Source organism: Condylura cristata, unplaced genomic scaffold, assembly GCF_000260355.1.
Source record: "Condylura cristata isolate star-nosed mole 26May11 unplaced genomic scaffold, ConCri1.0 scaffold00004, whole genome shotgun sequence".
NCBI classification, from domain to species: Eukaryota; Metazoa; Chordata; class Mammalia; order Eulipotyphla; family Talpidae; genus Condylura; species Condylura cristata.
In genome coordinates this window covers 31,351,924-31,372,209 of record NW_004567105.1, presented here as the reverse complement: position 1 = coordinate 31,372,209, position 20,286 = coordinate 31,351,924, and the positions used below count along the sequence as shown (strand labels likewise).

At 37.1% G+C, this 20,286-nt stretch overlaps 1 protein-coding gene across 3 annotated transcripts in view; it reads left to right on the top strand.

Moving 5' to 3' along the window:
• Nucleotides 1–1,432: 1,432 nt before the first annotated feature.
• Nucleotides 1,433–20,286, top strand: part of CNOT2 (CCR4-NOT transcription complex, subunit 2) — a 98,758-nt gene continuing 79,904 nt past the window's right edge. The window contains exon 1 of one of the 3 annotated variants that reach the window (XM_004675898.2): nucleotides 1,433–1,554. Coding sequence is in view for 1 of the 3 variants with exons in the window: in XM_012720417.1 (XP_012575871.1) it covers nucleotides 1,550–1,554 (5 nt within the window). In the remaining 2 variants the exon portion in view is untranslated. Of the gene's footprint in view, nucleotides 1,555–1,787; nucleotides 2,359–20,286 lie in introns of those variants that run through there. The other 2 variants (XM_012720417.1, XM_004675900.1) reach the window with 2 other exon arrangements.

The following is a 20,286-nucleotide window of genomic DNA, read 5'->3' as shown; positions in this document are numbered from 1 at the left end:
TTACATAGTAGTGAAAGCTGAAGAGCAGAAGGATCTGTCAAAAGAGGAAAAAAAGGGGATGTAATAAAAGAAATGTTGCTCCTCCTTGAATTATCCTTAAGTAAAAAACACAGTAAAACAGAAAAATTAGTGAAGTGAAATATCAGGCAAACAGTCCCCACTAGCTACATCACTACCATTCAAGTTTAAATAAATTCACACACTACTTAACAATAAGTCAGAATTCCTTGCATTCTGAAACTCAAGTCACCTTTAATTTTAAAGTATGCATACTGTTCTCACTATTAATGACCTACTATGCCTTTTGACCTTCCATGATAAATCTTAAATTTGGTTACAACAATTTTCTTGGAAAGAAAAGGTGATTTTATAAAACAAAAAAAAATCGAGAAAAGCAGAAATTTTATTTACTTCACATGAACTATGTTATTTCACATTAATGAGAGCTGTCACGCAAACAGAAAAGGACCGCCAATTTTCACTTCATGAAAGTATACCATTCCAAACATGCACATACATAGCGTCCCTGGAGTCCAAAAATGTCGAGTAATAACAAACCGGGAAGCGTTTATCGATATACAAAGGAATAAAAAGTTCAACGGAAACGAATCTCCCTTCACTCTGATTGGCAATGATTTCCACCAAAGCCATCGAAATTTCTGGCCGTCTCGCCCATACACCTACCGTTCGGTCATTCAGGCTTAGTGGAGACCGGAGAGCAGGCGCCAAAGGGGCTAGAACTCGGCCAGTGGAGGCTCATCCAAGTACTTAAAAAACCTGCTTCCCACTGAGCTCCCTCCCATCGAACTTAACCATTTTTTAAAAAAGGAAAGAAGGGTGTTGAACGGAAAACACCAGTGGCCACGGCAGAGGGAACTCACTTCTCTGGAGGTGATGCTGACGCGCTGCCGGTTCCTGGAAGTGCGTGCACGACCCCGGGGGCTGGGGGGTTGGAGCAGGAGAGCCCGGACGCGGTCAGACTCGCTTCAGGTGGCGGCACCGGGGGAGAGCCGGGGGAGGGACGTTTAAGGCCGACCCGGGAAGGGGGCGGGGTGTCCGACACAAACACAAACACGCTCCCGTCCTCGGGGAGGGCGCACCGACGCCACCTCAGCACTCCCGGCCCCTGGACCCCGCGGCGCCCCAAGGGCCGGGGAGCCGAGCCCAGTGAGAAGCAACCCGGCCGCAGGGAGACGTCTGGTTGCGGCCGCGGAGGCCCCGCTCCAGATAACGGCCGCGGAGCAGCTCCGAGCCTTCCCCGTGAACCAGTGGGAGACGGTGGAGGCCGCGGAGCGGACGCAGAGGGAGGGAAGCGCCTCTCTCCACCCACATCTCGGGTGCGCGGGAAGCAATCTACCAACTCCTGCCCCGTACCATCCGCCACGCCGCTCCCACCTTCCGCCGCCGCCGCTGTCGCTGCGGCCGCCGCCGCCTAGAGAGAAGCCGGAACCACGGGGGTCACGGCGGGGGTCAGAGGGTAAAGGTCTTGCTCCCAGCAGCCTCCGCGGTGGATACGTCGCCATCTTGGATCCGCGGGACAAGAAAATTCATGCGGTGAGTTTTTGGCAAATTTTCGGAAGTCTGGCAGCGGGGCGCGCGGCGGGGGCGGCGGATTCGGGACCCTCGCAAGGCGGGGGAATGCCTCGGGGCCGGGCCGGTCGCGCCCGGGGTCTGCGGGCAGCGTTCCGGCCCTCCGCTTCCCGTTGCTTTTGTCTCGGCTCCAATCGAGAGAGGGAGAGCGGAGCGGGCGGGGAGGGGGGTGGCGGCGGTGGAGGGAGGGAGGGGGTGTGTATGAGGAGGGTGGTGGACGGGACGTAAAGCGTCGCTGTACTTGGGTCGCTGCAGCTGCAGCTCTGGATCGTAGGCCTGGTCCCTTCGGCGAGCGATGGGGCTTTCCCCAGACTCCGCTCCCTCGGGCTCCCGCCAGTGTCGAGGAGCCTCCGCCGCGCTGCTTCCTGGGGAAAAGAGAAGGCGGCAGCGGCGGTGGCTAAGGAGCCCAGGCCTGCTTAGACCGCGCTGCCGCCTTCCCAACAGCTGCTACGGGATCTGACTGTTCACATTCTCTCAGTACACACACATCACTTGCGACTTAGAGTGTGTGTGTGTGTGTAAGATGGGGCACATAGTACTGGCTAACGGGACTCTTGAGTCTCCAGGCCCTGGGATACCGAAGGCTCTGGATGATAGGAGGAGTGCAGCTGTGATGCTTCTGCCACCGCACCGGGAGGGTGCAGCTTCCGTGATGTAGAGACTGAGTCTGATAGTGTTAGGGCGGCGGAGGAACCCGATACTCTGCTGTCTGTGAAGTTGCAAGCCCTGGGTTTCTACTTCCGCTAGCGCCTCTCCACCTTTTGCTGCGTTGGGTCTAACTTAAAAGTTTCAAGGAAGAAATGATTGGGGTTAAAAGAGACCGTTTTGGTTCTTTACTTATGTCTCTGTTCTATCTGAAGAGAAAGCCTCTGTAACTTTTGGTAGCTATCTTTAGCGAGTGCGAGTGGTAGTTTTCTTTTTAGGAAGCATTTCTGAGGTTTTAGAATTTGCACTTATTACAGGCCTTGTGGGTACCGTATTACCGCCACCAAAATCGTACATACGGGTACCATCCTCTCAGAAGGAAACTAAACATCAACTTCCTTCGAATATTAGGAGATGCCTTCACTTTTCTATATCCAGAAGACCTAATGCAACACGTTGTCTTTCATTTTCATAAACGTGTTCAAAAATCTTACTTCATTTAAATTTTTTTGGAAGGTTACTAATATCACCCCTAGATTCTTGACAAATGGTAGAAAAGTACTCAGTGATCAAAATCTGTTCACAATGGAGGCCAGACTTGAATTTAGAGTTAAAAGTTGAAAACATTCCGACTGTCTTGCTTGATAATTGGAATATCTAGAGCTCTAGAATTGTAAGTACACCCTTTTATTTGAATTTTAAACAACGTTAGTGAAAATACAAGGTATGGGGGGATAGAAAGTTACCAGGTTTATGTTGCTTGGCAGTACTTGGTATATTTGACAAAAGTTATTTCTCAGACAGACATCAGTGACACATCTCTTGCACTTTTGGAAGATAACTTCATACCAGATTTAGAGGGTTGGTTAAGAGTCGCAGTGAACTGCAATAGTTAAATGACTATGTTCAAGTGGTTAGGTGTCTACATTCAGCTCTCTCTTCATTGAAATTCTTCTTAGAGTACCTAGACCATTAGTAAGTTGTGAACTGCTTTGTGTGCAGTTCTTTTTGAAATATTAAATGTAGTGAAGTACCATAAAAAATGTAACTACTGTGACACTTCTTTTTTTGACTTTAAAAGACCCATAAATAATTTTAAAAAGGTACTTTTTTCATTTTTTTCCTGAGGAAAGTAGTGCTTATGTGAATTCTTTGTGTTTTAGATGAAATTGAAAAACAGCAATTCATGTTTTACATCCTGATGAGTGCTACATCAATATAAATTCATCCATCATTTGCTGGTAGAACCCTTTAATACTTCTGTGTAGAGATATCTATAACTTAATATGATATTCTTGGGAAATAAGAAGTGTCATTATGCTTCACCAAGCTACAAAGACAACCTTGAAAAAAATTTATTATACTTCTTTGAAGGTAAATTCACATGGAAGAAAGTGAAGTATAATGCATGAGTAAATTATGTAACTCTCTTCTTTGAGAAGTATTTGCTTGAAAATAAAATTCAGCGTGTTCGTCAAGAGAACTAATTAACTATGCTTTTTTCCCCTTTGGATGTTTATGTTTTGATTTTTCAGAGATACTGTACCTGTAACCTGAAAATTCCTTTGTTCAAAAGCATATACTTTTATATGTAGGTTTCATTGAAAATGCCTCTAACTTAGTTGTTTTTGGTTTTCATCTCTTTAATAAAAATAGGTATTTGCAGTATTTGTATTTTGAAAGATCCTCAGAAATTTTCACAAAGTGTGTGGGAAGTTTCAGTTTTACCCATTTGAGTACTAAATTTGCTTCATGAGATTTTCTGATACAGAAAATTATGCTTTGCATCTATAGGTGAAATAATAATTGACAATTTATAGGTTGGTGAAAGTAATTTTGTTAACATTTGTTTGTTTCAAATTAGATGAAAGCAAATTTTCCATGCACATCCTTGGAAAGAAAGGTATTTAAGATCAGCAAATAGCGATACAGTTTTAGGAAAAGCTACTACTAAATAAGATTTTGTTTCCTGGTCCTCTAGTGGATTTTGTAACACAAAGAAGCAAAAGAAACTTAGGTACCAGGTCACACAACCTGGTACCTAACCTGGGTCACACAACCTGGTACCTAACCTAGAGGCAGTTAATCTGAATTGCACTGTAATGTTTGCATAGAATTACAGCATTGATATCATGGGATATCTAATGTTATGATAGGTGTCATTCTGGTTGACAATACAAAGTTTTTCATACTTACTAAAGGATGATTTCTACCTGTGATACTTATAGGAATTGAATTTTATTGTGACTTCACTACCTATTTTGAAGAGTTATGCTAATATATAAAAGTCTGCTTTAAAAAGAAAGAGCAAAAATTAGAATTTTAAGTTTTTTTTATCCTAATTTTTATCTTAGCTTTGTTTTTTGAACCCTTTAATTTCCTGTTGCTTTAGTTTTTGTTTGGCATCCCTTGTAAAACTCTTCAAACTCCTCTCATGACAAGTCATACTGACATGGCTTATTTGTTCATTTACTTTGTCTATATTGTTAGGGATCAGGTGGGAAGCTATCCCTAAATATTTTTTCTGATAGTGCACAAAAATTCAGGTGCAGACATCTTGGATGTATGCTGCATTATGAAGTAATAAAATAGCGCATAATATATATATTTTGGTAAGACCTCTTAGCTTATATAATATGGAAATGCAAAGTGAATTATCTAGAAAAATAAATTTCCTTTGCTTGAACAGACTATTGGTTTTAGTAATTTTTAGACCCAACATGTTAAGTTTGTTTAGACATGAGTAGCTATTTTGTGCATATAATTTCTCTGTTACTTAACATATTTCTTACTCTTTGGAACTTTATTCTAGCATTACTTTCAAACTCCTTTTGTACTGCTATATTCTTCAAACTTCTCTTATGAATGTGTCACATTGTATTGTATTTAACTGTCTGTCTGTCCCCTGCCATCTATTGTAACCTCTGTACTATGAGCATGTTAGAGGTAGGGTTTTATTTTGTTTATATTTACATTTTACACACCTTCTGTAGTGTAGAATACTTAGACTTTGTGGATAGGCAGTGAACTGACCTGGTGCTTGACTGTTACTTGACACTTAATGCCATCAGAGAGCTTTGTCTCCCATTCTACAGATAAGAAATAACAGATTGGAAAAGAGGATGGTGAAAAGGACATATATCCTTTACTTCCTTGAGTCCTTTCTTACAGTTTTGCTTCTTAATGACTATGGTAAACTCGGTAACCAGCATCTTAGGTAAATGTGTGTAGATTGAATGCAGAAATAAGGGAAGTATGTTAGTTAAAAAAAAAAGTTCTTCCTACAGAATGGTTAGGACTGCATTGCTTGCCATATTTTGTATGATTAAGAGCATTAGCTGAAGAGAGTTTGTATGTGTATTTAGGTGATGGTGTGTGTGTGTACATACACATATATATATAAAACTATTGTTTAACTGAGAACTCCTGTTCAGCTGGGCTTTTTGAAGTTTGACTAGGTGTTTTTTTTTTAAACTCTTGACTCCTTAATCCCAGGCATTAAGCAAAATAGTACGAGTACTTTCTCTAGTTTAACTATAACTCTTACAAAAATTGTGTGTGATGATTTAATGATTCTTCATTGGTAACTTAATATCCAGCAGCCCCTAAAAATTTATTTTTTTAAGGAATTGTGGTGGCATAGTCCACCTGAAATTGAAGACTAATTACATTCTTTGCCTAATTTTATAATATCTTAATGCAGAAATATTAATGTATTTGATTATAGGTGCAGCCTAGGTCATTCCAGGAGGTGGGAGGTCAGGCATAATTTATATACTATTTCACCTTCTAAAAAATTCAGTTCTCAGAAGCATATCTAGCCTTAAAAAATTCAAACACCAATACACCAGTTTTTTTTTTAAATTGGAAGTATTTTAGAAATACAGAAATCAAAACAGGGTAAATAATTCCTATAATTGTTTTTAGTGGAGCTGTTAATAACTCTGTCACTTGGGGCTTTAGATATCTTTCCATATGCTTGTTTTCATATCAAACTAAGTTAAACTAAAACTGCTAAACATATAGGATAATGTTTTACATGAGATTCTGGACCAGTATTCAGGATATCAGTCTCTGCTTTTACTGAATTGAAATGTATTTCCTTATGTAAAGTGGGCGAGAATGCATATTTAGTAAATTTTTCCTTTTCATATACTAGAGAAAATTCTGTGTCCTGGTAGTTGAAGTAATAGTATGCTGGCCTTTTTTCAATCATATTGATAAATCATTTTGCCATTTATGTATTTGGATGTTGAAGCATAGCTCCTTTTTTATATCAGCATCTGGACAAAATGTAATGACCGGTTATGTAATACAGTGAGTGTGTTTGGAAAGGAACATTTGGTTTTGTGTCACATTTGGCAGGAATGTGTTTTTAGTGTTACTTTTTACTCTGTAAATCATGCTTATTCATACAAATTTTGTATGTAATTTTCAATTTGTTTTTCATTAATTGGTAAATTATTAATAATGTTTTACCATGCCATTCAAAGGACCTGGTTCCTTTTGACTTTATTAAGTATTTAAACAGTGCTTTACAGCTTACAAAACACTTTCATTTATATTATCTCAACTTTACATGATAGCCATCTTGATGTTAATCAGGTTAAATTTTAGCATTAATACATAGATTAAATAATCACACTTTTGATTAATACGAAAATTAGTAATTGCAGTTTATGAAGTCCACTTTTCTTTACACTGGGCTCATCATCTATTAGAAAATCCTGATACATCAAATTAAGGTGTAAGTAAAAGATTTGTTTAGCTTTCAACTGGTCATCTTGCAGATTCAGGACAGTAAAATTGAAGTAGATATTTGAAATAAATAGTTGAAAAATTTTGTTTTGAGCTTGACTTTCTGATAGTATCCACCAGATGCTCATATTTTTTAAATTTCTAAACATTTATCAGGAAAAACCAAAACTTAATAACTCTATTAAAATGAAAATAGGTGATACTTTACCACATGCCACATTTCACAAGTTTCATTACAGACTTTTAACTTTAAATGTTTAAATTTACAGACATTTTAGAAGTTTACTGCACACTAATTGGGAAGCTCCATGTCCTCAGCAGATGTGCCTTGTGTTTTGCCATGATTTAGAGCACAGAATAATGCTTTAAGGGTGATGAAGGGTCTGCGTTTTGTGGTTTTATGTTCTGTGATTTTATGTGTGCCAGTGTGCCTGGCCTTAGATTTGAAAAAGTTGTAACTGTAACCTTTGTAAATGTATGTACACTTACAAGAAATTATGGAGAGTCATGTTATTGAACTTTGTAGCAAAACTATTATAGCAGCACAGATAAGACTTCAAAGTGTTTAAATCTTGTATGTAAAATACTTTTGTGTGTTGTGGATGAATCACCCATACTAAAATAGATGTATGTAAAAAAACAATTCTAGTCCAATGTGTAAGGGAATTTTTTCTGCTGACAGCACTTAAGATGTTTTAGAGTATAGTTTGAAAACACCAATCTCTTGATGTCTTTAAGATCACCTCTAATGTAAAATTCTCTGTTTTTAAAGTTGTTTTTTTTCTTTTTTGCAAAGGCAATTTATAGAACTCGGGTATTTTTTAGTGGTTTTAGATAGAAATTACTTCAATGAAATTTAGGCTCCACTGCCTGGATGTTAGCGTTCTTGGCATTTCAACTATCTCCTTCAGTAATTTGAATGTTTATTCTTTGCTAGCTATTGCTATATGTAGAGGAATCTATATAATGGTGAAAGACAAATTTTTCCTTTCATAGACGTAACGTCCTTAAAGAAGGAAACAAAAATAAACAAGTAAACAAATAATTTCAGTTAGTGGTAGTCATCTTAAAGAAAATAAGGGCATAACAGTTGTATGTGGCATTTGAGCAGTTGAAAAAGGAAACCATATAAAAATCTGGGCATATGACTTTGCAGGCAGAAAGAATACTTAATACAGGGTCAAGTTTTGTATGTTGGGTGATAGAAAAAGTTTCATAAGCAATTAGTGCTTCCTACATACATAGGGGTAAGTTTTAGAGGGGAAGAGATGGTTGAGACATAATCCCTGTCTTTTTCCTTAGGAGACGGTGGCAGTGTTTCCAAATCATGGAGTTAAGGTGTCCATTTTTATTAGTGGAAAATTAAAAGGGGTAGCAAGCATAAAACATCTTGGTGCTTGTATAGAATTATTAAAACCTTAGGAATTTTTAGTTTTGCTAAGTTTTAGATAGTAGATTCTTAGAAATCAGTGGCTTTCATATTTTATCACATTTGTAAAATTCAATAAATATTGTGTGCACTTCACTATTAATAGTATGCTGAATAATTTTTTTTGTGTGGGCAGTCTTTGGATATAATACTGGAATAGAGTAGTCTTTCTTGTTAAGTGAATTAACGAGCTGATTTTAGGGAGGTGATATTTGAGCTGGATTTGAAGGATGATTTTGTGGGAGAGCATATAGAATCACTAGTGCAAATCCACAGAACCTGAGAAATGTGCTGGATTTGGAGAATAGCAAGAAATCTGTTATGGCTCTTAATGAAGTTCTGGACTTTATGAGTAGTTGGCTGAATGAAAGAACTGGCCATAGTGTGAGAAAGTCTTTTGCATAATGAAGAGTAACCAGTATTTTTAAACACTTGAGAATGAACCAGATTTGTGCTTCACAGGAAGTTTTAACTCCTATAGTTGATGTATAATCAAAGTTACAAGCATGTTAATTATTTGTAAAAGTTTTTTTAGAAGTATTTTATCTCTATTATACCAATTTAGTAGTTTGTATTCCTATTGACAGGTTTTATTAGGAACTGCATGTCTTAGAAACAATAGTTTGTCTCTTCCAAAGAACTCATTCTGTATATGAATGGATGCTAGTAGTAAAACGTTTTCTTTACATTAATGGATGGAATTTGTTTTATAAGTTTTATAGCAGATAGAATTTGAATGTTGTTTGACATTTGCATGCATTAGATTTAACATTCTTTGAATACACAGAATACAAAAAATGAGCGACATTCTTAGTAAGAATTGATATACCTATATTACTAGATGTACTTATTTTACCATGCTAAGATAACGTGTTACACACATGCATAACAGGTTTGTATTTATTTTAGGTTAATATTTATGACTACTGACATGCAAAAGAAGAAAGCCCAAATGTCTTTAAATAGAAAAAAATGATTTCGTAAAAATACAGTTTGACTTAAATACTAAACTGGTGGTATGCATTACATGCCTTTTTTTTCATAGCAAAATAGTATTTCGGATCCTCCCAGGTGGTGCAACAGGTTAGTACGCAGCACTGGAAGCGAGCTGCAGCCGCCTCAGTGAGAGTTCAATCCCGGGCCCCAGAGGTGACCCACATGGTGCAGCAGACCTCTCCTGACCTGCCTGCTGCTCCCCTCAGCAGTGTACATTCTCAGTCTGTTCTGCTCCCTGCTCTGTCTCTGGTGAAGCCTCTCACCTCCCCTGCACCTCTGGCGTGTACCCCAGTTCTGTATGCATAAATAAATAAATCTTTTTTAAAAATTAGTATTTCTGGTATGATGACTTAGAACAGCCCAAATTGCCTAGCTATCTGGTACATTTTTGGCTGATAAAATGGAGCTGAATATAACTATTTCCTAGTAAAGAGTTGTGCCAGAACTTCACGTCATTAAAGTCTCAGGTACTGGAGCCATCCTGAATTGGAACCACCAGTTTACTCTCTTAATACATTTTGTGACTTGTCCTTCATTTTTTTCAGTCTCAAAATGTGGATAGATAATACTTCATAGAGTTGATTTAAGTAGTAAAGGCTCTAAGGGAGGTTTGTTTTTTGTTGACGAGTAATACTTGCAACCTAAAGATGTGTTTCTGAGGCAAATGAGAATTAGCCACAATTATTTCACAATGCAAGATGCTCTTATAACAGAAAAAATATAAACAAGAAGGATACAGTTTTACTCTTTGAGTCTAGACACATTTTTTTTGTGTGCCAGGAATTTTGTTTAGTTGGCATTGTGTTAAATATTATGTAGCATTTATAAGCAACACAAATAAAGCTTTAACATTGCTCTATCTAAAACACTTGGCACACATTACAGGCGCATGATAAGCATTTAATAATACCTTTGTTAAATGGGATACAGCTTAATGGTAAGGACAGGGACTGGACTCAGACTTGTATATTCCCACTTAGAACCTGAGTTTCCTGGCGTCATCTGTAGCAAATTCTCTTTACCTCAATTTCGATTTCCATAATAGATCTTCCCTTAATGTGTATTTTAGAACCTGAGTTCAATCTCCAGACGGGAAGTGATCCACATGGCCTGGCAGATTTTGTCACTGCCTGTTCTGCTCACTCTGTCTCTGAATCCTCTCACCACCCCTGCACCCCTGGCACAGATTCACCAGAGACAGTGGGGAGCAGGTCAGTAAAGGCAGGTCAGTAAAGTACACTGCCGGGGGGGAACATCAGGTGGGTCTGGGTCAGGGATCCACTTTGCATTGAAGCTGCTGTGGCTCACTTGGCAGTGGTGTGCAACCCTTGCACCACTGGGGAAGGCCCATAAATAAATCTTTTTTTAAAAAAAAGATGTCTGGTAATAAATTCTTAGTGGTGGTGTTTCCTATGTCTGTATTTTTTTCTGAAGAGTATATGCTGCAAAATTCTGGAGAAAATACTTAACCACCTATCATTATTTTTTTGAATGTTGAGAAAGATCCATTTACTTTTGTATATATACTTGTCATAATAGAGATAATAATATCATTCTGGGAAAAAACAAAACAAAACAAGTATACCTGGTTGCTAATAGCTGAATCTGGTAACCCAGATTCAGAAGATGAGTTTTAGTCTGGACTATATAAATTTATTAGCTGTATGGCAACTATTGAAAAAAATCACCTCTTTTTTAAAAAAGATTTATTTATTTATGCATACAGGAACTGGGGTACACACAGGTGCAAGAGTGGTGAGATGATTCACCAAAGACAGAGTGGGAAGCAGAACAAGCAGATCACTGCTAAGCAGTAGGCGAGACAGGACAGGTCTGCTGTGCCATGTGGGTCACCTCATGTTACAGTGGCTGCTGATAGCTTCATAATGTTGTGCTTTAACCTCTGGTTAAAGGAGGGAGGCCTCCTTCATTTACCTTTTTGGTTATTATACCCTACTAATGGTGCTGATGAGAATTACAGTAATGAAAGCAAAAGTGTGTGCTTAACAGTAAAACAGTAAAACACATGAAAGTATTTTGGTAATGACTTCTGTTTATTAGTGATTAACAGGGTGTTCCCTAGGAAAAGGGGAAGTTCCCTGTTCGCTGTCCCATCCATGGAATGGTGGAGTTGATCAGGGAAGAGTGGAAGCTGGAGAGGAGACAGAAGAATGAAGGAAGGAGGGAGAACCAGAAGGTGATCTGTAGTAGAGACATGTGAAAAAGCTACCTGCACTTGCTTCTAGATCTTGGACTGATTAAAACAGATGGGGATGAGAACCCTTTGGGAGTTTAACAGTGGCAGCTTTTGTCCCAGATGTTCTGGGCCCCTTTTACCCTTTTCCTATAGAACCCTGCCAGAAGATGCCTTAGACTTGTGGCACCGTTTTGGGGCTCAGTGGTCCTACTTTGGGCCAACCCTATTTGACTAGACATTTACCCATAAAGGGACGGGTAACTTTGGATGCTTGATTTAAAAACTGTATTCTTTTTCTTGTATTTGTTGCACAATAATTTTATTAATACTCCTTCCCATTAAAGGTTTCATGCACTAAAGTATGTTTTATTTTGATGTGGCAGATGACAGAACCCATTTGAGCAGGCAGGTTAGGGGGTACTGGGATGCCCCTCATCTTGTCCTGTAAGAATTATAATAAAACTACTAGTTTCTTAAGTTGTCATTCATTCATTCATTCCTTTTTCCTTGTGGTACTGCGATTCCTTTTTCCTTGTGGTACTTCGATAATACTGTCTGATTTATTGGACATTTGGGAACAGGGAGTTGGGGGGAAGTGATTCTACTATGTTTATCATAGCAAGCTAGTTAAAAATTACGTGCATATAAGTGGAAATGTATAGCAGTTTTACCTCATTTTCATTCCCTATTCATTAAGGATGAAAGATCATGAATATTCTTGAATTCTTCCTATTTTTTCTTTATGCTTTCTCAATCATTTTTTTTTTAAAGATTTACTTATTTATTCATATAGAACTGGGGTACAGGCCAGAGATGCGGAGGGTGAGAGGATTCACCAGAGATAGAGAGGGGAGCAGAACAGGGAGATCTATGAAGTACATCGCTGAGGGGAGCGGCGGGCCGGGTCAGGAGAGGTTTGCTTCGCCATGTGGATCTCATCCAGGGCAGGCGGAGATCGAACTCATGAGGAAGTGGCTTAAGCTTCTCAGTGCTGTGCTTTAACCCGCTGCGCCACCAGGGAGGGCCCTCTTGATCATTTTTAACCAAACAATGCCTACTAAAAGGTGTTGGTTTTAGTGTCATCAATGTAAAATCTAGTTATTGAATAATTATGTGATCTCATATATAAAAAGGTGCTTTCAATTTAAATACCTTCTAAAAGCATACACATAAACTTTATAAACTTAAACCTTGCTACCCAAAATCCTTAGGTAATCCCTCCAACTTTTTTCATATTAACTAAGGCAAAAAACTTTAAATGGAACAAAACCCCACTTATATCTAGGACTTACTTATAAAACATTTTTATAATGTAAAACTTACAAACTTCTAGAAATCTGAAGATCCTGCTCAAGATACACACCTTCATAATTTCTTGATTTTTTTTTAGTAATGATTATTATGTATAACAGTTTGCTTAGGTATCACATACTTGTTAATGTTGGCTGTTCAAATAAAGGGGCAATTTATTTATACCTTTTAGAAAAGTACTTCTAAAAGAGATTTATTTATTTATGCATACAAGAACTGGGGTACAGGCCAGAGGTGCAGAGGGTGAGACAGAGACAGAATTCTGTCTCATTAGAGACAGAATGGGGAATAGAATGGGCAGATCTACTGAAATACATTGCTGAGCAGAACAGCAGGGAAATAGGAGAGGTCTGCCATGCCATGTCATCTCCCTGGCCTGGGATCGAACTTGTGCTGCAGTGACCTTGGGTAGCTTCATGGTGCTTTAACCCATTGTGCTACCAGGGAGGGCCCAGAAAAAAATTTATTCCCAAAAACTTTCATATTTTGCTGGAATTAACTGGAAGTAACTGGATAATTCTTTAGATTAATCTGTATCCTAAATTACATAGTTATTTTTAGTTGTTATATATGCCAGCCTATTTGTATGGGCAGATGTATATAATAAAAACCTCAAAACATGGCAGGATAAGTATTTCTGTGCTTAGAAAATTGGACTGTTTTACCATTTGACACAGAAAAAGACAATCCTAAGTTTCCTTAGTTTCTAATATTCAAATTAATGATTTGAGACATTAAGGTCCCCCCCCCCCCCATAGGGTTGACTTTTGTAATAGAAATGATTTCTCTAAGCTACCTATTTTGTCATTTGGGTTCTTGAATATACACATATATTATTGCAGCATACTAAGGAAATAGTACTGTTATTTTTTAAAAATCTGAAGTAATCAAAATTGTTATGTTGAGGAGCCTATGATAGAAGTACTAACGATAGCATGTTCATATAGAAAAAGTGGAAGTAAAGATGAGGAAAAGAAGAAAATAAAAATCACTTTGCAATTCCTTAGAGAACTGTTAGTCTGTCTAAACACTTATCTGTTGTTCTCTTCATTTCAAAGGTTTTGTTTTTCTTCCTGACTATTAAAGTAACACAGTGTAATGTAAAAAATTAAGAAAATGCACAAAAGTAGGAAAAACATCCATAAATAACCACTATTTGCACTTTTGTAAAAAAGGAATTGGGCTGCATTTGCTGTTTTGTAACATGTACTTTTTATAAAAATTTACATAGCAATCACTTTACAGTGTCTTTTAATATTTATCCAAAACATGATTCTCTGGGCTAAAGCATAATTGACTTAACAGTTAATTATTATTGAACATTTAATCTTACTTTGATATTTCACTTTTATAACTGGCACTTGGTGAACATTCTTATACCTGAATTTTTGTTTACACATTTGATTGTGACAAAATGATTTATTTTTTTAAGATTTATTTATGCACAGATAAGTAGGGTACAAGCCAGAGGTGCGGTTGCAGGGGGTGGAGGTGGGAGTTAGAGGATTCACCAGAGACAGGGTGGGGAGCAGAACAGGCATATAGATGAAGTACATGCTGAGGAAGCAGCGGGTGGGTCAGGAGAGATCTGCCGTGCTGTGTGGGTCATCTCCCTGGCTGGGGATCAAACTTGTGCTTCAGTGGCTGCAATGGCTTCATAGTGCTGTGCTTTTAACTGGTTGTGCCACCAGGGAGGACCCTGACAAAACAATTTTTATAATCTTAAAATATTGGAAATAATGTTTTTGTGTCCTCAGTCAAAATACTTTTTTTTTTTTAAAGATTTATTTGTGTATACAGAACTGGGGTACAGGCCAGAGACTCAGGGGTGGCGAAAGACTTCACCAGAGACAGAGTGGGGAGCAGAACAGGCAGATTGATGAAGTACACTGCTGAGGAGAGCAGCGGGCGGGTCAGGAGAGGTCTGCCACGCCATGTGGTCACCTCCGGGGCAGGCGGGAATCGAACTCATGCGGAAGTGGTTTCAGCTTCTTAGTGCAGTGCTTTAACCCGCTGCGCCACCAGGGAGGGCCCAAAATACTTTTTAAGTTTTAGTGGTTTTTTTTCCCTGTTAAATTGGTATAATAATGTACTTCATGGGATTGATAAAAAGAGTAAAATGTGTGTGGTGTATTCAGCATTTAGCACATGCTATAGTATACAGGATACCTTTCAGAGAGGTTGGATCCATCTAATTCTTAAATAGATCCCTCTTCCAATAGTATCATTTTTTTTTTAAAATGTATTTATTTATTTGTGCATACAGAATTGGGGTACAGGTCAGAAGCTCAGGAGCGGTGAGAGGCTTCACCAGAGACAGAGTGGGGAACAGAACCGGTAGATCGATGAAGTACACTGCCGAGGGGAGCAGCCGGTGGGCCAGGAGAGGTCTACCACACCATGTGGTCACCTCCGGGGCAGGCGGGGATCGAACTCAGCAGAAGCAGCTTTAGATTCTCAGTGCTGTGCTTTAACCCGCTGCGCCACCAGGGAGGGCCATATCTATCATATTTTAATAATTTTTTCTTGCATTCTACTACTAGATCTTCAGTAGGGATCATTCCTGTTTACCAGTCTCTATTTGAAACCTTAGATAGGAACTAACAAAGTATTTGTTGAGTACTGTATGAAAGGTAATTTTCCAAACCTAGAAATATTTATAGTATTTCCTTTTTCCCTTACAGAAAGTCTGTGCAACTTTACATCCACACCATCTATGTGTGAATTATATTTTTCAGTATTTTGGTCAGTGATTAACAGAATATGGTCATGTAAAAAAATTGTTCTAAACATTAAAGTAAAAGTTATAACTTAAAATTTGTACTTTAAAAAAGATGTAATTCGTACTTTAGGTGTTTTCTATACATAGCCTTCATTCTCAATAGTAAAAAGAATAAAAATGAGTACAGATAAAGTGTTATAATCCTTTATTCCTTCCTGAGCATCATTAAATAATCTTTAATATCACACAAGTGCCAATTAGATTAACATATGAAGGTACTATATGAAAATTAACCACAAAGTATTTGAAATTGGATAAATTAATAATGTAAAAGTTCAAGACGATTTTTGCTTAATTAAATTTATTGTATCACCACTTAAAATGTAGTCAAGGGCCTTCCTGGTGGCACAGCCGGTTAGAGCACAGCCCTAACAAGCTACAGCTACGTCAGCATGAGTTTGATCCCTGCTCCAGGAGGTGATCCACATGGCGTGACAGACTTCTCCTGACCTGCCCGCTGCTCCCCTCAGCAGTATACTTCGTCCATCTGCCTATTCTGCTACCCACTCTGTCTTTAGTGAATCTTCTCACCGCCCCTGCACCTCTGGCCTGTACCCCAGTTCTATATGCATAAGTAAATAAATATTTAAAATTTTAAAAATGTAGTCAAGACTTTGTTAAATATAAACCTCAGGTTGTATTTTTATTTTCTTCAGCTTATTTCTGGACTTAATTTAAAAAAATAAGTAGTTTGTTACTGAGGGAGTGGGCAAAATAACATTTAGGTACTGTATTAGATACTTTGTTACTCATTTATATGGTCACTTGACATTTAATTACTATTATGTGATAACCATGTTCCTAGGCTTAGAGAGTGTATACAATAAGAAAATGAACTATGGTATAACATGGTATAGGCATAGAGAAAAAGTCATGACATGTCTGTATTATACATAACTAGTGCCTTCCCATTTTACAGTTGAATACGTGTTCTGTTGTGTAGTTGATAGTTAAACCAAGGTCATGGGCAAAGATAAGAACTTAGCAGACTTAATTTTTTTTCATTACACTATCACATTTCTTGATCTAGCATACTTTTGAGATTTTTAACTCCCTGCTCTCCCCCTCATAAACCAGGATCTGTGTGTGGATCTAGTGTTCATTTCCATGCATATGTATGTGGTGGGGAAACAAAAGCTTAGAAAACAATTCCCTTCCTGCAAGATACATTCAGATGTTTCCTGCTATATATCAGGTTTTTAAATATGTTAATTTTGATTTGATTTCATTGCCCACTGATGGAGACCATAATTTGAAAAATTACAGTAAGGTATTTCTAAACTCTGGAATTTCCAAATTTGACTGAATTATAATCCTAACATATAGCTGTTTTGTTTACTTAAAAATAAATCCATGTATCAAAAAACTAGCTGTTTGCGAAAACTTAATGCAATTAGGAGAGCATAAAAATCAGTATGGTATTTGCAAGTTCATGTATGATTTAAATTCCTTGCAGAAAAACTATAACTTAGTAAGGAAACTTTCATGGTTGAATTAAACCTTATAGTAAAAGGACAGGGCACCTAGGACCAAATTAGGTAATGCTGCCATTAGTATTTCTGAGTTTTGTCACTTACAAAGCCAGGTTAGTAAGCTACTTAAATATTTTAAGGAAGTTTTAAAAAAAAAACCACGTGCCAGCATACCATGCTAACCATTCTTATTTCCACATCTCTACTAATTTCTAATAATCGATTATAAAATCGTGTGTGTGTGTGTATCAAGAGCTTGCTCTTGTTCGGAGCAGAGCCTGTTTTCATTTTTGTATCTGTACAGTTAGTATCATTTTTATTTTGAATAATTTGTCAGGGAAATGCATATAAAACAAGACAACCAATTAAGTGTCCTTTGTAGTGAGTTTTGACAACTTTATACTCCTGTGTAATTGTCACTGATCCGAAGAGAAACATTTCATCACCCCCAAAGTTTACTATTACAGGCAATTCTCATTTACAGCCTGTGGCAACCATTGATCTGGCTTCTGTCACTATAGATTAGATTTTTCTTTTTTTAAAAAGGTTTGAACAAATGGACTTGTACATCTTTTAGTCAACATAATTTTTTATTAATATTTCATGTATCAGTCATTTTATCCGGATAGTATTTTGTTTTGCTAATAACTGGCACCTGAAACATGTTTGGCCAGTGAAATATCCCTTTACCCACGCTTTTGCATTTTTTTCTCTCTCAAGGATGTTAAAATCCTTTTCTAAATCGTGCGTTTTGTTAGACTTAAAGCAGTGAAAAATTTACAAGATTTACAGGTAAATGATTTTGTCATAAATCCTTGTTCCACCATCCTATGTATCTACAGACAAATGGGTTAACATTTCTGACGTAGTTTCCTCTTTTCTAAAATGAAGGTGATTGTTCTTTCCTTGAATAGTTGTTGAAGTATTAAAGGTACTGTATGTGTAACACACATATTAGATTTGTGAACACCAGTAATTTAATTCAGTGATGATTGTGGGTGCTGGTATCTTGCGTTTTTCAAATCTACTACCAAAATTGTACGCACTCAAAGTTGAAGTTTTCTAGTTTTTATTAGTACTTTGAAGAAATGCATGCTTATGCTTATTAAAAATTTCACTATTGGAAGTGATTTTTAAAGTCTTGATTAGTTTACTTTTGGGCACAGAATTGTAAGTTTCTGCTAATTTAAATTATAGTTAGAATTGGAATTTATTAAACATTTTTTTTAACACCTTGAAGGGGCTTAGTGTAGTAAAAAGAATAAAAGCAACAGTATCCTTGAGTCTTCATTACTGATGGATAATTCTTTCAAATAGTAATATGCCAATAGTGAGAAAGCAAGCAGGAAAATGTATTTGAGACAGACAGGTTCTACAGTGGGTGCTTTCCAGATATCATTTATTCATTCAGTAAATTTTAATGTTTATTAGGTACCAGATCTTTTCTAGGGCAAGTCTCTGTGGGCTTTTGGGTTTGTTAATGTGTGTGCGCGCATGTGCTTAATCCCTTGTTATGTAGGTATGTGTGTGTGTTTGACCCTTGTTCCGTTTCAGGCATGGCACTTAAACCCCACTATATAATGTTTATGTGTTTGCTTAATATACTAATATTTTGACTTGGCCTTGAAGTGAGGAAAGTTAATGTGGTTTTCAGCAGATTAAATCAGTAGTGTGTCCTAAAGATAGCTTTTCACTTTCCTAAATAGCCAAAAGGTTATTAAAAGTTTATATTTTGAACATAAGCATTGATATGGCTTAAGTCACTCCAATTTATGCATTTATCAAATTAGATTTGACCTTTGGGAAGAAAAAAGGGGGGTGGGATAATAGATTGTGGTGCCTATATGTGGCAAAGTAAAATTTGAAGGCTGTCTTTTGGTGTTTTTTTTCTCCCCCACTTAAAATTTTACTTTACCAATATATCACATTTTCAAAATAAGTGTAATTGATTTATTGTCTTATTAGTAACTGTTAAAACCATACACACTATAGCAGCACATTCAATAGAGAATGTAATGTTAGATGAAAGCAGAAGAGATGTAATGTAGAAGAAAAGTTGTTTTTTTTTTTTAAAAAGCTAGTGAACATGTACAAATGGGATGTTGAATAGGGTTATAATGACAATCCCAAAAAATGTCATTGAAAATTGGGTGCAATCATTATTTAGTACTTAAAAAAAATCACTCCTAATGAAAATTAATTACTTTAATGAGTTTAACAATGAGACTGCTTTAATGTTCTTGATTTCATAAAAAAAATCCATTTATGGTAATAGTGGTCATATTTGGTAGATTAGGATCCTTTGTTGGTAGTTGTCACTTTTGCTTAATAGAGATAGAGGAGGGAAAAAATATTTCACTCCTTACTGAATGAGTGAATCTGTCTATATATAAGTAATTGATACAGCCATCTCATCCTTTGAGTTGTAATGTGAGAAAGTCATTTCTAATTACTTTCATCTATTGTACCTCTTGCCATTCTTATCAGAATATCACAATACCCTCTGTCTTAACATTTATCTCTATCAAAAATCTTTTTTCTTTTTTTTAAGTTAAATAAATGAAAATTCTAAGAGAGAGCAGGTACCTTGCCTGCCTTTTTTTACTTAGTATCTTGTTCTACCATCGGAACAGTGCTTCATTCCCACCAGCAATATTGAGATCATTCCTACTTCCTTTCTGACACTTGTAACACTTGTTCTTTTCTGTTTTTGTGAACATAACCATTCAAGAAAGTTTGCATCTCATTGTCACTTTAATTTTGAAATTCCCTATTGACTAATGGAAGTCTGTGTCTCATTAGCTGTAAAAAAAAAAAATCCTTTGGGATTTTGATAAATATTGCAATTATTGACCTATAGATCAGTTAAGGGAGAGTTGTCACCTTAATTATATTGAGTTTTTCAGTTCACAGATACCATGTGTATGACCATTTATTGGTTCTTTGGTTTAATTCATTACTTTTCATTTACTTGTTTAAGCATACAGATTCCCAATGTGGTTTGTTAGATTTACTATTATGTATCTCATATTTATACATAAGTAGCTCATTTTGACAAAACTTGATATTTACTATATGCTATTCCTAGCATATAGAAGTAGACTTT